Raw genomic sequence first — 20,465 nt, 5'->3', positions numbered from 1 at the left:
GTTTTTGTATAAAATACTGAAATGGAAAATTTAACTTTAAAGTTTCTTTCTTTTAACTTCAAAGACTATCATTAGAAATAAAAATAAACCAAATACCATCAGGTTGCCAGATGTCATTTGATTGTTTTGGGTTATTATTTTTAAAGGATCCCCCCATACTCTAGATCAGAGAGCAAGATTACAATTAAAGTGAAGTCTAGGAATACAAATATATTTACACACACACACACACACACACACACACACACACACACAAAGTCAGACTAAAATGCATCTTGCCCAGCACTGTGACTCCATGGAAGACAGAGTACATTGTCATCTACAGAAAAGATTCCAGGTCTTTGTCATTTTTCCTCTCTTTTCTGATAACTTGGCCTTGCAACTTATTCTTCAAAACCCTCCATGGGTTTTGACCACCAGATGGCTCTTATTTCATGACCACCATCATTAACATACTGCTTCAGTTTAATAAGATGAACTACTGTCCACAGCAATATTTTCCCACTGCACACCTGATCATGACAGCTCGCCATTACATTTATTTACTCAATATGGTCTGATGACAATGAATACGTAAGAATGTGCACTAATAGCTCGTACTGCCCTGTCTGTTCTATAAGGAGATGGCGACGATATCTAATATATTTATATTTAGTAGGGGGTCCCCAAACTTTCTGAGTCTGGTGGCACATTTGGCAATCTAACAAACTGCTGTGGGCACCATAAATTTCACAGAAGAAAGTTTTAAAGAGAGCTCCCCAACAGGCAGAGCAGCTACACAAAGACACACGAAAAAGGAGGCAACTCCCCCTCCCTGAACTGGAAATTCAGAAAACCATTTAAAAACTGGGAAGGACCAGGGGCCTTGGGCGGGTGCCAAGGGGGTGTCTGTGGGCATTGTGATGCCCACAGACACCATGATGAGAATGCCAGAATGATGATATTCTTTAAATGTCTAAATGTTACCACTGCACATGGAACATTATGAAAATAATTTAACAGCTCTGATGGAACATTAGTCACTTGGGCTCAGACATTGCTCAATGAGAACAGGAATTGCCCTCGCCACTTCAGAGCGAAAGCAACTTCCTTTTACACGCAGCAACCTGAGGAAATTTTGGCTGGGTGCCATCGAGTACTATTAACGAAACTATTTCTGAGATCCTTCCCAGGGATCAGAAAGGCAGAAACTATATCTGAGACGCTTCATTCGCCCTTGAACTGTAGGTGAACTCCCTTCCATTCTGCATTACCATAATAGATCAATACCTCAGAGGCTGCCAGTTCTATGGAGTTGTGAATGGGAGGGACACAACTACCACAGCTCTAAATTTCCTGTCAGATAGAAAGAAAGAAAGAAAAAAACATGCTTTCAAATTTCACAGGAAATATATAAATTCAGAACCGAAACAGGCATTTATCAGATGTTCAAGAGGAATAAAATTTGCTTTGATGAAAGGAAAGAACTGGGGTGGGGGAAGATGTCAATGTTTTCCCCTTTCATTTATCCTAAAATCACTAGCATCCATATAAACTGAAGAATAAAGGCTTCCTGATTGGGGAGAGGCTTCTAAGGTTGATCAGCTAAACATGCTTACAATCCCCCATCTGACCTTTATGTTAAATACGTGAGAGATGGGAATGGAGTGGGAGAGACCAGTAGGCATTATAATTTTAGGAGGGGGAAGGGCTGGTACACGCGCTCCCTGCCTCCCACATCAATTTCCCCCTCACTTGGTCACACTGAATTACCTGAAAAGGGCTAAATTTGTGTTGCAATGACGTTCAACAGAACAAATTGTCCTGGGTGATAGATTTTACTTACTGGATGCATAAAAGGTAGCGTTGTGTGATTTGTTTGCAAATACAGTGGTACCTCGGGTTAAGTACTTAATTCGTTCCGGAGGTCCGTACTTAACCTGAAACTGTTCTTAACCTGAAGTACCACTTTAGCTAATGGGGCCTCCTGCTGCTGCCGCGCTGCCGGAGCACGATTTCTGTTCTCATCCTGAAGCAAAGTTCTTAACCTGAAGCACTATTTATGGGTTAGCGGAGTCTGTAACCTGAAGCGTATGTAACCTGAAGCGTATGTAACCCAGGGTACCACTGTATTTGTTTATATTTCTAGATGGCCCTTCACCCAAAGGTTTCCAGGAAGGCGCACAACAGGACCATCAAGAAAGTTGGACAAATTCACGGGGGATTAAGGCTATCACAATGGCTTCTAGCCACAATGACTATGCTCCATCTTCATGGTCGGAGTTGCTGGAAACTACAGAAAGGACAGTGATCTTCCACTCAAGTTCTACTTGTAGGCATCTGGATGACCACTATGAGAACAGGATGCTGAAATAGATGAGCCATTGGGCTTGATCCAACAGACTCTGGATGGAAGGTGGGGAAGCCCCGTTCCAAGATGAGAAGCATGATCCAAGGATGCTGAGATCCAAGTCATTATTCTAAAGGGGATTTTCAGGTAAGAAGGTGCTATAAACCTGGCTAAACTCTGCTGAGTGTCAGTAGCATTTATACAGAGAAATAAGATATGTTACATAACATCAATCTTACAATGCCTTGGTGATGCTTTCCATTTGCATTAGTCACTACTAATGACCATGTGCATGTATCATAGAATCATAAGTGTTGGAAGGGACGCTAAGGACCCTCTAGTCCCTGCAATGCAGGAATATTGTAGCTGTTCCTTAAGAGGATCAAACCTGCAACCTTCACCATGCTCTAAAAACAACTGAGCAATCCAGCTTGTGTAACCACTGCAGGGGGTGTTTATGAAAGTCAATATGGAACTTAGTTATCTCAAACAGCCCTAATGCAGTAACATTTTTGCACTTACTATACATACAACCATCTGATTTTATGCTGCATGTAAATTGCCAAACCAGAACGAACCATTACAGCTAGACTAGCTCTCGGTGTTATCTTTTGGCTCAGGACAGGAGCCAGATGCAAGCTGAATGTAAAATGAGATCCTGTGTTTGGGCAATGAGGATTAGAGCCAAACTGCTGGAGATCAAAGTAGTGAAAATGTCTTCCACAGATAATGGATTCCATCTCCATTCTGATAATTTTCATAGAATAATATCTGCCAAGCTTGAGAGACCCCTTTCATTAAAAACCTGTCAAGTATGTGTGTGTGAATGAAAGATAACATAGATTTAGACAAAGCCCTCTTTAAACCTTTTATGTTGCTCCTACAGGCACATAATCAGAGAACAGAAATGGCTAAAGAAAGATTAAGGCCAATTTTGTTGCAAGAATGCATGAACATTGCTCTTTGGGAAACAGAACATTTGTGGGTTCCTCTGGGCTTTGCCTTTGTCCTCACAAAAATTCCAGCTTCTCAATTACCTTATAGTTCCTTTAAGCTCTTAAAATCTATTCCACAATGTGCTTTTCCCTACCTGCCCCATTTCCCCTCTCAGTTTAGAAAAGAGTTAACACTGTGCCTGCAATGGCATTTTTAATTATCCGTAAGAAAAGAGAGATCTTCTCCCTACTCTGCCGGTTTGAAATTTGGCACATTTGATGCTTTGGAAGGTAAGGAGATCTGAAACGTTCCATGTCAGTAAATGAAAAGCACCAAAAATAACAGACATCATTAGTTGCCTCTTATACTCCCCCTGAAATTAAGTACAAAGAAAAGCATCAAAAAGGAACATTGAAGACAAATGGAATTTATCATGAAATGAATACAACCGTAAGGAATGAACAATAAAAATAATAAAGTAACAAAACGTTCTTTTTCCACAACCCTTTTTGCAAAGAGATAAAAAATATGTTTGTTTGTTTGTTTTTCACAGTCTGAACCGACCTGAATCTTACAATCTTCACTCTAGAACAACTTGAGAATGTTTGCACCCAGAGAAGAACTTGCAGTTCTGTTATGGGCAGAACTGGTTGCCATTAGAGAACAACGGTGAATATGCATTTTTAGATACACAGAAAAATTACAGACAGGAGGACTACAGGGTACGTTAGAAAGCTACTATGAGAACCCTTGGAAGCTTTAAGACAGCTCAATGCCACAGGACTGGAAGAAAGATCAAGAAGAGTCGGGATAGAACTGACAGAGATTAAGGGAACCTGGTGGTCATACATAATAAGGGTGAGGCAAGAAAAGGGAAATAAAGCTGTCAGTACCTCGTGGCTATGCACTAAATGACTTTATTAAAAACCAAACCTCACTTTTCATACCCTAAAGCTTCCACTTTGCTACAAATCTGCCATCCAAATCCCCAACTGCCCTGATACGTAACATATGTTATAAATATGGCTATTACTATACTTTAATAATTCTTTAGCGCCAATGCATTCCTTAATGAAAAACTGCTACACCAAAAGTATATTCGGGGGTGTAAAATGTACTTGTTTGCTTTCCTTAATTAATGTTTACAAATGCACAAACTCAATGCATGGGGTGGGATATAAGATTCTCCAGCTTTATCATAAAGTAAGTATGACTGTACTGCTCCAGCCTATGATTCATAATTTCTGATATGCTGTCTACCATGAGCGGCTGATGGTCCAACCAACCCCACAGATTAACTAAAAATATTAGCACTGTTCATAAGAAGCACATGTTCCATCAGAGCATGAACACATCAGCCACAATGACTAGCTTTTACTAGCAAATGCTAGCTTGCCTCACCTTCTGATGCCTACACATTTAGCATGTCTGCAATGAGGGAGCTTTCACATATACAGGTGTATGCATGATGGTGTCCACAAAATCTGGAACCCTTCTAGATTCCAGAAGACTTTGCACAGATACCTGCACTGTGTACTCAGACATCAGGGGGCACTGTGCATGACATACGGTTAAGATAGTTGGTGTGATCCTGTCAGTTGAGAGAGTGAGAGTTTTGTAGGGACAGGGTCTGTCAGGTCTGTTATTTTCTTTGTGACATACTTCACAACACTCAATTTTTTAGGCACATAAACTGTTGATTAACTGGTCTGTTTCATATCATCACCCCACCCCAACTCCCTATCTGAACTTGATGGCCTCTATATGTGTGTTAATGCAAAACTCATCCTATGAATAATTTTTAAAAACAAAAATTGAAGCATCTTTCACATTTAATCAGAAGTCCATCATTTTACTCATAATTCATACTCACAGAAAAATATAATCAAGGGAATTTTTTTTATTACGTTCACAAATAATTTCTTCAAAAGGGAAACAAATGTAGGCTCTTCTACATTAAAATAGAAACGGCAGCTGTGAGTAAGTGTGAATGAGAAGCGCTTCCGCTTTTCATACTTCCTGGGCAGTGTCCAAAGCATCTGGTATCCACTTATCTCTCCATGTCATTACAAAAGAAATCCAAAGAGAAGCACTCTGGCACTATCCATCCCATTGCTTCTGGGAGCATCTCTGAAGCCACTAAATGGCCACCGACCTCTAGCATCTAGGAGCAGTTAAGAATAAAATATACCACCAGTAATTCTCTATTGCAAGATCCATTTGCAATGAGTGGCTTTAACCAGCTTCTCAAATCCAACACAGGTCTGATCAAGAAATGCTTGCATAAAACCTCCCTGTGCAATCTTTACGGAATTCTTTAGAAAATACTGGAGAGTTTCCAAAAATCTGTGCAAAATCCTTTCTCTCTCATCAATTTAAATGTTAGCAAAATGCTAATTCTGAGTGACTGTTTAGACTTTAGAAAATAATTAAACTCAATGCAAAAGACAACCAGGGGTTCCCCACAAGGGTGAGGAGGTAGGTTCAAGACTCCTTAGTTTCTTCCCTTGTAAACTTTGAGGAAGTTCTATCTTCATCTGAAACCGGGGTACGCACCCTGGTTAAGAATGAAAACTCTGGTTAGCATTCGCCAGTGTGGTGTAGTGGTTAAGAGCGGTAGTCTCGTAATTTGGTGAACCGGGTTCGATTTCCCACTCCTCCACATGCATCTGCTGGGTGACCTTGGGCCAGTCACACTTCTTTGAAGTCTCTCAGCCCCACTCACCTCACAGAGTGTTTGTTGTGGGGCAGGAAGGGAAAGGAGAATGTTAACCGCTTTGAGACTCCTGAAGGGGAGTGAAAGGCAGGATATCAAATCCAAACTTCTTCTGGTACAGCCTTTGTACTGATAAGGCAATGTTAAAGCACATAAAGAAAGGAAACTGAACGACAGGAAGGGGCGAGATCTTTTCATTTTAAAACCGCAATTTGCAGGGGGGTAAATCTGTACCATAGATCATTACTCAAAAAAGGGTTTGGTTATTTGTCAACATAATCCCTAAATCAACATGTAAAGATTCTGTTTCTAGCTGATATTACAGGAAATTCTCAAAAAAAAGAAAGAAAAGAAGGGGGGAGCCATCTAGTTTCAAAGTCGCTACAAAAGTTGTACATTCATTCAAATGTAAACTGAACCCTGGCTGTACTTCTCCTGTAAGACAATTCCATCCAGCTGTGACACACATTTGCATCTCCAGAAACGGTGCTTATGTGGGAGACAGATAACATATCACATTCTTATACTCTCCTATTCTCCGCACACAGAGTGCAAAGAATTTTTCGCCATTAGAGATTCCATCTAAGCCAACTCTCAGCTCTTTGCCTCCACGTTCAGCAAGAGAGGCTGGTCCATTTATCTTCCTCTGGGGTCAGATGCATTACGCTAGGCTTTCAGCCTGGAAGCAGCTTTTTCAGAGGGGGCGCAGTAGCCTTCATCTTGCCCTTCAAATGCAGGCTTAATCCAAGCAGTCTCTAACTAGTGCCATTGTGTGTGCTGTGGACATGTCTTTGCTGTCCGGGCCTGCAGTCTTATGTTACATATATTTTGACACCCTATGAGGTCCTAATGCATTTCCCAGACACCAGCTGTGGTGCAATCTATCTCGTTGGCAGCCACAAGCGCCAGAGTATACCTTCCTCCTCCTCCTCCTCCTCCTCCTCCTCCTCCTCCTCCTCCTCCGCTGCTTTCAGGTTGTCGTTTTCTGGCATACTATGCAAGTGCCAACATTTTGTAGTGTGAAGGGAAAAGTCATGAAATACTGACATTCCGATACCTTCCAGAAGGCAAAACATCCTAGCAGGAACAAGAGATGCTGCTGATCTGCCTCTCTGTTTGTCCCACTGCATAATACACACCTGCATGAACCTCTGCTGGTAGGGATATATAGGAACCTATCATGTGTAAATAATTTCTTCATGAAAAAATACTACAAAAAAGCACACCTGTGGAAGGTCAGAGTTCAAAATTGTTTATTTCATTTATATCCTGCCTCTTCTCCAAGAAGCTCAAGGGGGCGTACGCAGTTCTCCTTATTTTATCCTCACAACAACCATTTGAGGTAAGTTAGGCTGAGAGGTAGTGACTGGTCCAAGGCCCCCAGTAAATTTCAAGAATGAATGGGGATTCGAACCATGATCTCCCAGCTCCTGTTCCAACACTCTAATTGCTACAACACACTAGCTCTTAAATACCTATTAAGAGATCACCTTGTGGTTTTAATCTAAGTGCAAATTTAGAAGACTAAAAGGCACCCCAAATCCAGGATCATTTCCAGATTATAAACTTGATTTTTCAAGGGGATTAACACCCCATCCAAAATAAAGGGTTTAAGCAAAAGGAGTTCTCTCTGTGAAACAGGACTTCCTCTCCTCCCCAGAACAGGGGGTGGGGGGTGAGATTGGACAAAGAGCGGAAGTCCCATTGCACAGACAGAAATCCTTGTGCTACTTAGTTTTATCCATTAAAAGTCATCCCAAAACAAATCCAGAATCTGCCTCTCTTCTAACCAGGAGACCTGTTTTGTCTGGAATAAGCTTCAATTTATTAGCACTCATTCAGCTCCTTGCCCTCTTCCAAGACACTTCGCTTCCCTGACATAGATGAAAAGGAGTAACAGAGATGCATGTCACCTGCACATTGATAGCAATGTATTTCAATTACACTTAAAGGTAAAGGTAAAGGTACCCCTGCCCGTATGGGCCAGTCTTGACAGACTCTGGGGTTGTGCGCCCATCTCACTCAAGAGGCCAGGGGCCAGCGCTGTCTGGAGACACTTCCGGGTCACGTGGCCAGCGTGACATCGCAGCTCTGGCGAGCCAGAGCCACACACGGAAACGCCATTTACCTTCCCGCTGGTAAGCGGTCCCTATTTATCTACTTGCACCCGGAGGTGCTTTCGAACTGCTAGGTTGGCAGGCGCTGGGACCGAGCAGCGGGAGTGCACCCCGCCGCAGGGATTCGAACCGCCGACCTTTCGATCGGCAAGTCCTAGGCGCTGAGGCTTTAACCCACAGCGCCACCTGCGTCCCCTCAATTACACTTACTTAGGCTTATTTGCAAGCTCAGTTACACATTAGGTCTTCGTGGAAAATGTGAAGAAAGCAAGACAGGTGTTCTGGGAGACAGTTCCAAGCGTACAGGCAGCAAGAAAGAAAAGTATGAAGCCTTTTGGTGGAAGAAAGAGATCCTCAGTCACTGGAGGATGGTAGAACTGGAGGAGAGAAGCTCAGGTGCAGGGATATATTGGAATGCAAGGGCTGAGAGACTTGGGTCAAGACCATGGAGAACTCTGAAGACAAGGACATGGGGGATTGTGCTGGATCCAGATGACAGAAATCCAGTGAAGGCATTTAAAACAGTGTGTCGTATGATCAAAGAAAAAAGAGAGGTCTCTGCAAACTGGTTTTTGCAGGACAGCGCTGGATAGAAGGGGAGGGACCAAGACGAAACAATGAAAGAGAATAACAAGGAAAGGAAAAGATTACTGTAGTCTAGGTGCTAGGAAGCCAGAGTTTTTGCTGAGGTGACTGAGAAAAAGGGCCATATTTTTGCAGTGCTGTAAAAGGAAGAAGCTACACGTTTTGGCAACAGACTGGATATGGGTAATGAAAGCAAGAGAGAGAAAGCAATCAAAGCTAAAGTCAAGGCTGCGTGCTTGTTCCACAGAGTGGATGCCAAGGAATTGATAAAGAATGCGCACAAGAGAGGAAGGCTTGGGAGAAACTAAGGGAAGCTCAGTTCTGCACAGATTGCGTTTGAGACAACAACAAAGCAACAAAGCAGAAAAACCAGAGATGTAGAATTGGGGTGAGGGGGATAATTTGGGGTAGTGAAAGAGAGAGCAGTAGACCTGGATGTCAACTGCATGCAGGTGGAACTGAAAAGTCATGGGGTTTGAGAAGGAAACGAAAGACAAAATGTACTTAAACAAACAGAGGGTGTAGACAGATTAATCAAAATTATTTCAGCATAACAAAACAAGACAACACTCAGTACTGAAAAAAATCAACCCTAAAGAAACAGACTTTGAGTCTTCAGCATGTGATGAAACAATCCTTCAGTGTGAATGAGGAAATAAAACTGAACTTAGCACTTTGTTCCTTCCATATTTGTTTGTTCGTCCCGACATTCCAGTTTAGTACTTCACAAAATGCATACACATCCATTTCAAGGCAACCAATAGAAGGGAAGAAAGGAAACGGGAACTGTAGGTTTCTGGTTTGCATATGCAGATTTATGCATCCTTAGAAAACTTGTAGAATGAAGAAGGCTCTGCAACTGTTGATGCAGTGAAACACAATGTGCTGGAAAAAATCCACCCTTCACCAACCTGGTGCCTCCAGACGTTGTTGGACTACAATCCCTATAACCTTTGACCATTGCCATGCTGACAGGGACTGATGGGAGTTAGAGTCTTGAAACATATTGAGATCACCAGACTGAGAAAAGGCAATTTAAACCAAGTTTCTGACATTCAGAAATGTGACGTTTGTACATGTGAAATTGACCGTAACTGATGTTCCAACTGGTTGACTGACAAGAGAGAAGTGGGCATTGTATGTAAACTCATGGAGTACCTGCGAATTACCTTGGGCTGGACAGCCAATCCAAAGAGTTTAAAGGGCCCTCTGTTGCCCTTGCAATATTCAGTCAATGAGGTAAATGACTGGTCTAGACTCTAGACAATACACTCAGCCACGATGGTAGCTTGAACCGTGGCCAGGCCACCAAGATTCCCCAAACTGGACTTGGGTAACAGGCTAATCATGCATGAATCACTTTGAAATACTGCTGGACCTAGACCAACTTCTGTGATTTGCCAGACAGTTTTCTGGAAGCTCCCCTCCCCTCCAAATTAATGTTCTGTTGCAAGATTTCTGCTTCCAATTTTTTAATATATATTTTCAGCTTAAATGCACAGTGGCTGAAGTGGTTTCCATCGATAATGTGCAAGTAATAACAGCTGCTTCAGAATCTTCAAGTCTCTTTCCTGGTCACAGTATTTGCACCCTATTTTGTTTAGGTACAGTACTGTAAAATCTGTAAAATCTATACCAATAACTGAATTGACCTTTTCTGTTTATAAGTGGAATGGGGGGGAGGGGAGAGGGATTATCAATTTTGAATCCATTCAGTTTTCTCTAGTTTTCTTCAAATAAATATTGTTTCTACATAAGATGACCCAAAATTCACAATGACATTGGATAAATTAAAATGTGCTTGCTTCCAGAAATGATTTTTGCTGCACTGATGCTGCAGAAGAAAAAAATTACTGGGACTTTAAAAAAAAACAACCCATCTGCTTTTTAAGGATCTAATAGAAATAGAATTGTCGGTTCTCTCTTGAACTCTTTTTTTCCCCTGAAGGCTTGCCATGAGCATTGCTGGCCACAGGAATTATATTTCTTCCAATCAGCCAAATAGCATGGCTGGTTTTTAAAGCAGTCTGAGATAAAACCTGTCTTCTCTTTTTTTGCTCCTTTGGGCATCGTGCCAAACCATGGCAAAGGAATCTTAAGTATGGTTGCCATGACTGACATCTGAACTGACAAACTGTAGACACAGCCATAATTATGTCTCTATGGTACAGCTGTTTCTGCAAGCAGAAGAGCTGAGCAGACGGAAAACCAAAACAGACAAACAGTTCAAAACTCTGGTTTGTCTTATAGTTTGGAAATACAAATCATGGTTTGGGTTCTAAACTATGGTTCATGTAAACCATGGCTTGGTGTGACGTCTGAACTGAGCTCTTGTGTTGCTACAAGAAGCTGCCAGCACAAGGACCATATGCAGAATGAATATAACATGAACAACATTTGAGTGGCTTTGCAAGCAAGGCGTTCATATAAAGACAATTACATTTAAAAACCAACACCCAAGAAGCATTCAGCCTTGCATATATTATATATTTTAATTGTGGCCCACAGTGCTGAATGTGCTTTCCACACAAGATTACAAGATTGCTTCATGCTACCCATCTAATTCTTAAGACCTTGAAACAGCCTGCTGCTCCTGTAATTAATGGCCCAAACATTTATTATGCTTTTCTACTTTGGAATAAGAATTTCTGTGTAACTGCTGCCAATAACAAAAGGCACTAGAACGCTGCTAATGGCTCTTAAAACAACAAATTTGCTTTTATAAATGCCATCTTGCTTCATGTACTTGCCATGGATCCTCTTATGATATCATCTTACTTCATCAAAAGCATTTTCTGGGTGGGATTACAGCCTTCAGCCAACTCATTATATTCATTCTGTTTGGCCTGCTTTAAACTAGATGCAAAGTACTTTTAAATAACCATTCCCCCCTCCCCCACACATAATAGATTAACTCCGTGATCAACAGAGATACTTTAAATAACGCTGTGGAAAAAACCCACACATTCATGAAACTGTGAATGGAGGGCTGTCTCCCTCCCTCCCACTTTCGTGAGGGCAGGAGGGCAGAACTACAGTGAAAAGTTTTCAGGGAGGGGATCCTGGAATCATAAAAGAGCCAGCTGGATCAGACCAATGGCCTATCTAGTATCGCATCCTGTTCTCACGGTGGTCCCTCAGGTGCCTGTGGGAAACCAGGAAACAGGATTCGAGGTTTCTCTATTCTTCTTGCCCTTACCTTAAAAACATTATTAAGCTCATAGGAGGACAAGATATCAGGACACCCTTCCATAGGTTTCAAAGAAGAGTGTCTGGTCAGGAGGTGGCCTACAGAAAGCCAATAAGACTTGGGTGTTTTTTTAACATAAAAGTTACAAGCTTTTAATATAATAAAATTCTGCTGGGGATCTCAGGTGCCAGACAGTTTGCAGTGGACCTGTTGATCAGTTCACTAGGCTATGTGGATGGTGTATCAGCCAATGCGTAAATTATAGTACATATATTAAACTGTGGCATGTATGTCCCACAAGTTACAGATGAAATATCAGCTGTCCTCCTACTGATGAATGATGCACAAGAATACAAGATGTGGCCTGTTTCAGGGTTTCTGCCCCCAGGACCCACCTGAGAAAGACATAAATTACTGAAGCACACCAGTAACAAAATGGTGGCAGATGGGAGTCAGAGTTTGGTGTAATCACCTGGGAATTACTAACTTTTTTTAAAAAAACCCCCTGATATTTACCGGTAATTTATCTTCGGAAATTGCTAACATATTTACTGTAGAGTTTTGCTTGTGGCAAGGCGTTCCATACATTAGCTTTTCTCAAGTTAAGTACAGATATGTGCTCTGGAGGTATTGTGAATCCTCCCCATTTTATGTATCAAAACTACTGCAAAGTTCCAATAGCTGAAACATTTTCATTCGCATTGGACTGAATAAATATTGCTAATATTTTTTATTTTATGGGGAGGGAAGAACAAATACGTACAGGAAGCAGACTTAGTGCTACGATTGTGATGTTTTGTACCATGCCCAAATATGCATTTGATTATTTGCTGGCAAAGTATTTCCTTCATATCCTATTGGTAGAACCAGATGAATGACCCAAATTAGCAAGTAATAAGGAATTAGCACCTACCTCTGCGATATAGCTTTCTTGGTGCTGCTAAACCGTTTCTGGGAAAAGTTATTAACTGCATCCACAAATGACAATAGACACTTACTGTGGAATACGGCCAATAAATCTTTATAACAATGCAGCATGGCAATTCTTGCCATTGCTAATATTATAGTATGCAGGTGAAGTAACTGCTAATTTGTGGCAAGACTGCAAAAGAAAATTACTGTTTGTTTGTTTAAAAAATCTGCAAATTGCATTTTACAGGTGCTTCTAAAATTCTCCTCACCCCCCAACACGCACACTTTGTTTCCTTCATTGCTAGTGCTAGCTTTTCTCATATTTTTTATGAGGAAGGCACACAACTGAGCAGTAGAGTACATGCTCTGAATGTAAAAGGTCACAAAATCTGCAGGTAGGCTAGGAAAGATGCCTGTATGAGACTCTAGAGAGCCACTAACAGTCACAATAGACAATTCTGAGACAGATGGACAAATATTCTGTCCTTATAGAGAACAGCTTCATACATTTTTAACATTATCATGTTGAAAATAGCTCACAAATTAGTTCTTAGAGCAGACTTCTCCAGTCTGGTGGTCTCCAAATGTTCTGGACTACAACTCTGATCAGGTCCAACCAGTGCAGCCAAACTGGCTGGGCCTGATGTGAACTGCAGTTCTAAACATCTGGAGGACACCAGGTTGGGAAAGGTTGTGTTAGAGAAAGCACGTCTGTGGTTTTCTGAGTCTCTGCCTTGAGGGAATGTCCATGCCAATTTGTCTGTGAAGAACCTGCTGGCAAGCTGCCACAGAATTTCGGTGAATTACAGAAGATTCTAAGCCATAGCCTAGCCAATGAACTTAGGATGCTATTCAATGTTACTCATACTCAGTGAGCCTACTCTAAGTAAGCCCCTTGGGGAAAGGACTAATAATAATAATAATAATAATAATAATAATAATATATTATTTATACTCCGCCCATCTGGCTTCCCCAGCCACTCTATCAACCCTACCTATGTTCATTCTAAGTGACTGCTATGCCAATAGCGATATAACAAGCCTGGCTTGCCATTAGTACACGTGAAAAGGATCTAGGGATCTTAGCAGACTGCAAGCTTAAAATGAGTCAATGTTGTAATGCAGCAGCAAACAAAACTAATGCTATTCTAGTGTCCAGGTCAAGATAAGTCATAGTATCGCTCTATTATAGCTTGGTCATGCCACATCTGGGGTCCTGTGTCCAATTCTGTGCACCACAATTTAAAAAGGATATTGACAAGGTGAAATGTGTGCAGGAGGGCAACCAAGATGATCAAGGGTCTGGAAACCAAGCCTTGTGAGGATCAATAGAGGGAGCTGGGTACATTTAGCGTGGAAAAGAGGATATTGAGAAGAAATATGATAGCCATCTTCAACTATCTCAAGGGCTGTCACATGGAGGATAGAACAAGTCTGTCTTCTGCTCGGGGGAGTAGGACCCGAACCAATGGCTTCAACTTACAAGAAAGGAGATTCTGACTAAACTTCAGGAAGAACTTTCTGACAGTAAGAGCTGTTTGACAGTGGAAGAGACTCTGCTGGAAGGTGGTAGACTCTGAATCATTGGAGATTTTTAAGAGGATTAGATGGTCATCTGTCATGGTGCTTTAGTTAAGATTCCTGCATTGCAGGGGGTTGGACTAGATGACCCTCAGGTCATCCCTTGCAACTCTAAGATTCTATGATTAACAATTAAGAACATTAATAAAAATGCACTCAGTTTCCCTGAAGAGCTGGTACCAGTTAGTGCAAACAATACTGAGCTAATAGACACACACACACACACACACACACACACATATATATATTAATATATCATTTTCAACACTCATTCAACATAATTCACATCTTATACAATCTTTTGGACTTCCATCAACCACATCTGAAAATTTTCCAATTTACATTTCTTAATTTCACTATTGCTTTAAAATATCTTATCTATTAGCTCTCTCATCATAGCCTTCCTTACAATATTTCATATATTCCTCCTTACAAAACTTCTTGCAGTCCTTCTAGCGTAATCTGCTGAATACAGTTGCTTTTCAAATAGTTTGCATATTTATTCCAGTCTTCTGAGAATCTCTGGTCCCGCAGGTTTCAAATCCTTCCTGTCATCTTATCTAATTCTGCATAGTCCATTAATTTCATCTGCCATTCTTCTTTCGTCGAGCCTTTTACATTCCTATGGTGCATTGGGTCAAGCTCAATCAGCTTCACTAATTTTCTACAAGAACTGCTTTTTAGTTTGTTTGTTCATGTGGGGTTTTTTTTTTGCCTTTGTCTTGCTTTACGTTTTAATGATTGTTATTAAAATGTGTTCTGTGAATTAGCTTTTCTTTCCCCTTCGTGCTTTTGTACATCGCTCTCAAATTCTTTTTAAATCAATAAACACCCCCCAAATGAATGCCAAACCATGTACACTCGAGGCCTGCCTTACCTTTACTTGGTGCCGATTTTCTCACAGATGCGACATGATCTTCGGAGATGGCAAGGCGCCGCAAAACGTCAGCCAAAGCTGCTTTCAGCACTGTGATTTCATCCTCTTGTTGCTGCACTCTCAGTTCAAGAGCCGAAAGGCGGTCTTGGACATCGGATGTACTTGCTGCAGAAATGCTGTCATCTGCCAAGAAAGAAATAATCAGAAGGAAAGTCATGCGGCGTTCTAAAGCTCTGTTTGTGAAGGGTGAATATATCATTAGCCATGTTTATACCCCAACCCTTCTATACAAAGTGCCCAAAGTGGAAGGCAGCAAAATCGGCATGAAAAATAGCCAGTCCACTTAACACCATTAAGCAATGCCACAGTATAGAATGTTAAGTCAGCAAAAATGCACAACAGAAGGAAAAGCTCTGAAGCTCAATTCTAACACATTTGGCTCTGTGTTAGGACCACCACACAGGGGCAGCTTTAAACAGCTTCACTGCTAATGGACATTTCAGAACTGTTTAGCATTTTAGATTTTGCCAATTTCCCTTAGAGCTCCCAGTGCTGGCGGTCCTCTGTCCTTCTGAAGCAGCTTTTCAGGAGGACAGTAGGGCTCTGCAAAAGGAACTGATGAAAATCGCCTCTCCCGGCGGACTATCTCATGGGTAGAGTGCCACGCAAATGTGATCCAACACAGTGCTGAGTTGAAGCTGCTCTAAACATCAGACTTAAAATTTTCTTTTAAGGGTGGCTCCTGAAGAAGAAAGAGGGATGAACCGTCTATAGAATCTTAATCTTTGGAAATGCAGAATCTCAACTTGAATAGAGCATCGCTATTAACGACAATCTGAGATCTTAGGGGATATCTTATATGAAGTAGACATTCAAAACCTGCCCTTGGAATATGCTGAGGTCACTGGGTCAAAAATACATTGGCTTCTATCCAAAGGACCGCTAAGTAAGTGTTCAATCAGCGCAAGGATTTCTTTTTGCGCAGTGGGAACTGTCCTCCACCTGCCCTGCCCCCCTCCCCTAAATCTGCTCCTGGGTGTTGGGTGAACCCCCAAACGGTTTTAAAGGGCGCACAGTGATATGTCCTGCTGCATAAGCAGAAATCCTTGTGTTGACGGGGTTGTTATTTATTGCTAGACTGGATATAAGCCATAGAATGAAACTTACCACCATTGTTTCATTAATTTGAGGAAGTGAACCCCACCACCACCTGCCTGATCCTTCCTGCTGAACAACATTAATTTCTGGCTCATGCCCCTATTCTCATACCATCCTGCTCCAGTTACAACTGGTGTTCTTCGTGAGCAGAATATTGAATGTAAATGATGCTAGTGAGCAACACAGAAACACATTTAAAGACACTCCTGCAATAATCAAATGAAGGCACACAAAAACAAACCGAAAGATGAAATTACTCAGGAATCAGTACTTAAAGCAAATCTGCTACCACAGACTCAATTCAAAGTATCACTGGTCTATTTCTAGAATACTCACATTGGTGTATGATTCACATCTCCCACTGCTGATCATTTCAAGATGTTCCACTGCCAGTATTATTTTTAAATTTGGCAATTATCAACTGATTATATTTTTAAGCGATAATTATGATAGCTGCTCAGCACCTACATCAGCGAGTTAATACAATGGTGACTGAAGAAGAAACAGGCCCGATTTACAAATGCAAAATCAACCGGCAATAATGCAGTTCCACAGATAAGAATCTAAAGAAGTGCTAGCGACTCGTGGCAGAAATGTGACCCCATTGCATGGAAAGTGCTATTTTGGGCTTACTATCAGAAGCAAAACGTGCAAGATGCAAAAGTAACAAGAACACTTTCTTTAATATACATTCAGCTCTGCTGAAATACAATGGGCAGTTGGGGGCCATCGCATAGATATAAAGAGCCTGAGCTGGAAAAGCTTTACAGCTTGGGGGGGGGGGGGGTCAGACTAGTCAAGAAGTTGTGGAATCTCTAAAGGTTATTAGCGAGAGGATGAATAACACCTGTTATGTCTAGGGATGTTCTAGAGAATTTGCCCTTCCAACTCCCGATTCTATTTCAACAGGAGCCAGATTCAACAGATACATATTTCTGGCTTTCGTGTATCTTTAAAGGGGATTTAAATAGCTTGCAAACATATGCAAATATCACGCCGTTACGGACATTTCAGAACTGTTTAACATTTTACATCTCCCGTGCCAACCCCACCCTCCTGGGGTCTCGAGCAGCTGTACTCCTGGCGACAGAGATACTTGGTGTGTTTTATAAGTGGTAGAAAGAAACTGGTTGTTTCAACAGCAAGTAGAAGATAATCAATTGGTGAACCATTAAAAAAATATTATGGCAACATCTCTCATACATTTCTGACAGTAAGAGCTGTTCAGCAGTGGAACAGACTCCGATGAGAGGCGGCGGACTCTCCTTCCTTGGAGATTTTAAACAGAGCTTGGATGGCCATCTGTCATGAACGCTTTAGCTGAGATTCCTGCATTGTAGAGGGTTGGACTAGATGACCCTTGGGGACCCTTTCCAACTCTCTGATTCTATATAGAGTTGCTGTTCCTGGCACAAAGCACACCGAGGTTTAAGCCCTGGGTGAGAAACTACTTGAACTTGCATCTCATTTTGAATAGAGAAAGAATCCCAGGAGCAATCAAATGGGAACATGGGGAAGCTAGCAACTGCACATTGTCTTAGAAAGATGAACTTCTGGCATCTGCTCATGGAGAAGGGGTCATAACTCAGTGGAAGAAGAGGAGGAGTTTGGATTTGATATCCCGCTTTATCACTACCTGAAGGAGTCTCAAAGCGGCTAACAATCTCTTTTCCCTTCCTCCCCCACAACAAACACTCTGTGAGGTGAGTGGGGCTGAGAGACTTCAGAGAAGTGTGACTGGCCCAGCAGCTGCATGTGGAGGAGCGGGGTAGCAAACCCGGCCCACCAGATTACGAGTCTACCGCTCTTAACCACTAGACCACACGGGCTCTCTTTGCTTTACACGCAAAAGCCCAAAGGGTTAAATCCTGACATCTCCGCTTAGAAGGAACTCAGGTGGCAGGTGGTGGAAAAAGACCCCTGGGGGTGTAGCTGTCAGTCAAGGAGACAACACTGGGCTGAACCGACGAAGTCAGCTTTATATGATTCATGTTCAAGAGAAGGCAATTTGCTTCTAAGCTAGGGCTGGGCAATATCTGGTTTTTAACACTGCGACATATCACCACCTAAACATCACAATATACTGAGATATAATGATGCCTGAAGTACGGATGGAGTTATGTAGAGGATGGGCTGGCTTCATGTTTTTTCCTGCATCGTGATTTTTGTGATTCACTGCCCCCTGCAGTAATCTGCCAGCGGAGTTAACAGGCTGAAGGAATCGAGAGAAGCATTGGCTGGCTTCATATGGGGCTAGCAGGAAGTAAAAGCTTTAGAAACATAATGACTGTGAACTAGAAGGACATGAGAAAGAGAATGAATTTTGAATACTGCTTGGATAAATAGAGTCTTTGACTGCATGCTTCAATTGCATGCATCTCTGAGCAATTGTGCCCTGCTTGCACTGTGTGCACATAGCAACTTTCCTGTGACAGAGATTGTGCTGTAAACTACATTAATCCAAAGTACTGCTAGGAGGAGTTTTATTCAAACCAGCACAGAAAGCTTTTACAAACCTAGTAAACATGTTTTGCTTATTCCAATAACAAACTTTTGGCAATTAAAAAAAAAAGTGGTGTGTGGCCTGTAGAACATTTCTGCCCAGAAGCAGAGTTGTGCTGTTTAAACCCATCATTTCCTGATCAATTCTGGAACATTTCAAAGACAGAACAGGAAAAAATATTGAAGTAATTATGCAAGATAATCTAAGACAGCGCACGCTTGACTCTTCATTTATGAACTCATGTTTATTTTATTGTGTCACTGATGTTAGTTTGCAACTATTCGCTCTCCCAACTCAGAGAGATGCTTGCAGTCTGAAATTAAGGGAACTTCCTTCCCGAAACAAGGTCACATTTATCTATCTGCCAAACCTATACCCCTCTTTTCCTCTAGGGAGTTCAAGGAGGAATACGTTGTTCTCTTCCTCCCCATTTTAACACAGCGCTGTGAGGTTTGCTAAGGCTGTGAGTGTGGCTGGCCCAACTCACCCAGTGTGTTTCATGGCTGAGCAGGGGAATTGAACCCTGGTCTCCTGGGTCCTAGTCCAGCACTCTAACCACTACACCACATTGGCACTCTATGGGGAACACTTCCCAATTTTACAATATTCCAACAGGATCTGTATTTTCTTGCAACTTCTACAATAGAAAGCTGGTCCTTTAGAGGAAAGAGCAAGAGTGTAACTTTGCAGGGGGGAGGAGAGGCAGTAATTACACTTAACTAATTCGTCGGTTGCAATTTTGAGCTGTCACACACAGTGTTAGAAACTGAGATATGAAAGCTAGGAGCCTTAAACCTAGGCTATGGGCGCAACAACGGAATGTCTAGGTGAGCTTTTTTATAACAAGAATACAAAGCTGAACTTCATTTTTCACATGGTCTAGTCCTTCCTTTGCCCACCCCCTAATATTCTTATGATTCTTCAGAGAGCAGCTAGAAGTGGGGAGGCAGAAAAAGGTCCTCCTTTCCTTCTACTCTGCAGTTTTAATCTGAAATCTTAGGCGCAGTAGTGTGCCCAGAGCTCGGAAACTGCACACGCTAATGAAATTCGCTATCTCAAAATGCTCCTAGAACAATTGGAGTTTCGAACACTGGTCACATAACTGAGTTGGCATCAGCTTGAATCTCTACTGCTTGTAGAGATATTACCATCCAGTTAAGGCTCCTGGCACCATCCATGCAATGTAATATGGCTGGAAACTTCCATGTAATTGAGCCTGAGCATGGACACAGGGGTTAATAACAAGACAAAGCTGCCCTTTCATTTCAGTGGGGTGCAGCAGCTGTAAGAGTTCTCTGATGGATCATACCCTTTCTTGACATGGTGATGTGTGAAAAAATACTTTGAAAAATATATCCAACTTTCATGAATCAGCTGCAGCACTACAACACAGTGGGACTAGAATTCTGACCAGGGAGTTCTTGGGCAAATGTGATTTTGCATGTTGGCCGCTTTGAGACTCCTTCAGGTAGTGATAAAGCGGGATATCAAATCCAAACTCCTCCTCCTCCTCTTCTTCTTCTTCTTCTCCTCCTCCTCCTTCTTCTTCTCCTCCTTCTCC

General features: G+C 41.8%; 1 protein-coding gene and 1 long non-coding RNA gene across 9 annotated transcripts in view; one reads left to right on the top strand and one right to left on the bottom strand.

Moving 5' to 3' along the window:
- Positions 1-20,465, bottom strand: part of EML4 (EMAP like 4) — a 162,987-nt gene that overhangs the window by 58,267 nt on the left and 84,255 nt on the right. For all 8 annotated transcript variants that reach the window (XM_083733158.1, XM_083733162.1, XM_083733156.1 and 5 more), the window contains exon 2: positions 15,244-15,426. In XM_083733158.1, the coding sequence (XP_083589284.1) occupies positions 15,244-15,426 (183 nt within the window). The remainder of the gene's footprint in view (positions 1-15,243; positions 15,427-20,465) is intronic.
- Positions 1-20,465, top strand: part of LOC310842180 — an 80,883-nt gene that overhangs the window by 45,822 nt on the left and 14,596 nt on the right. Inside the window, exon 2 of the long non-coding RNA XR_014562971.1 lies at positions 19,861-20,372. This is a non-coding gene — a long non-coding RNA (uncharacterized lncRNA). The remainder of the gene's footprint in view (positions 1-19,860; positions 20,373-20,465) is intronic.

The sequence above is a fragment of the Podarcis gaigeae genome (genome assembly GCF_964106915.1).
Source record: "Podarcis gaigeae genome assembly, chromosome: 3".
Lineage (NCBI taxonomy): Eukaryota > Metazoa > Chordata > Lepidosauria > Squamata > Lacertidae > Podarcis > Podarcis gaigeae.
The sequence above is the reverse complement of the archived record's forward strand: the minus strand, read 5'-3'. Positions and strand labels throughout refer to the sequence as shown.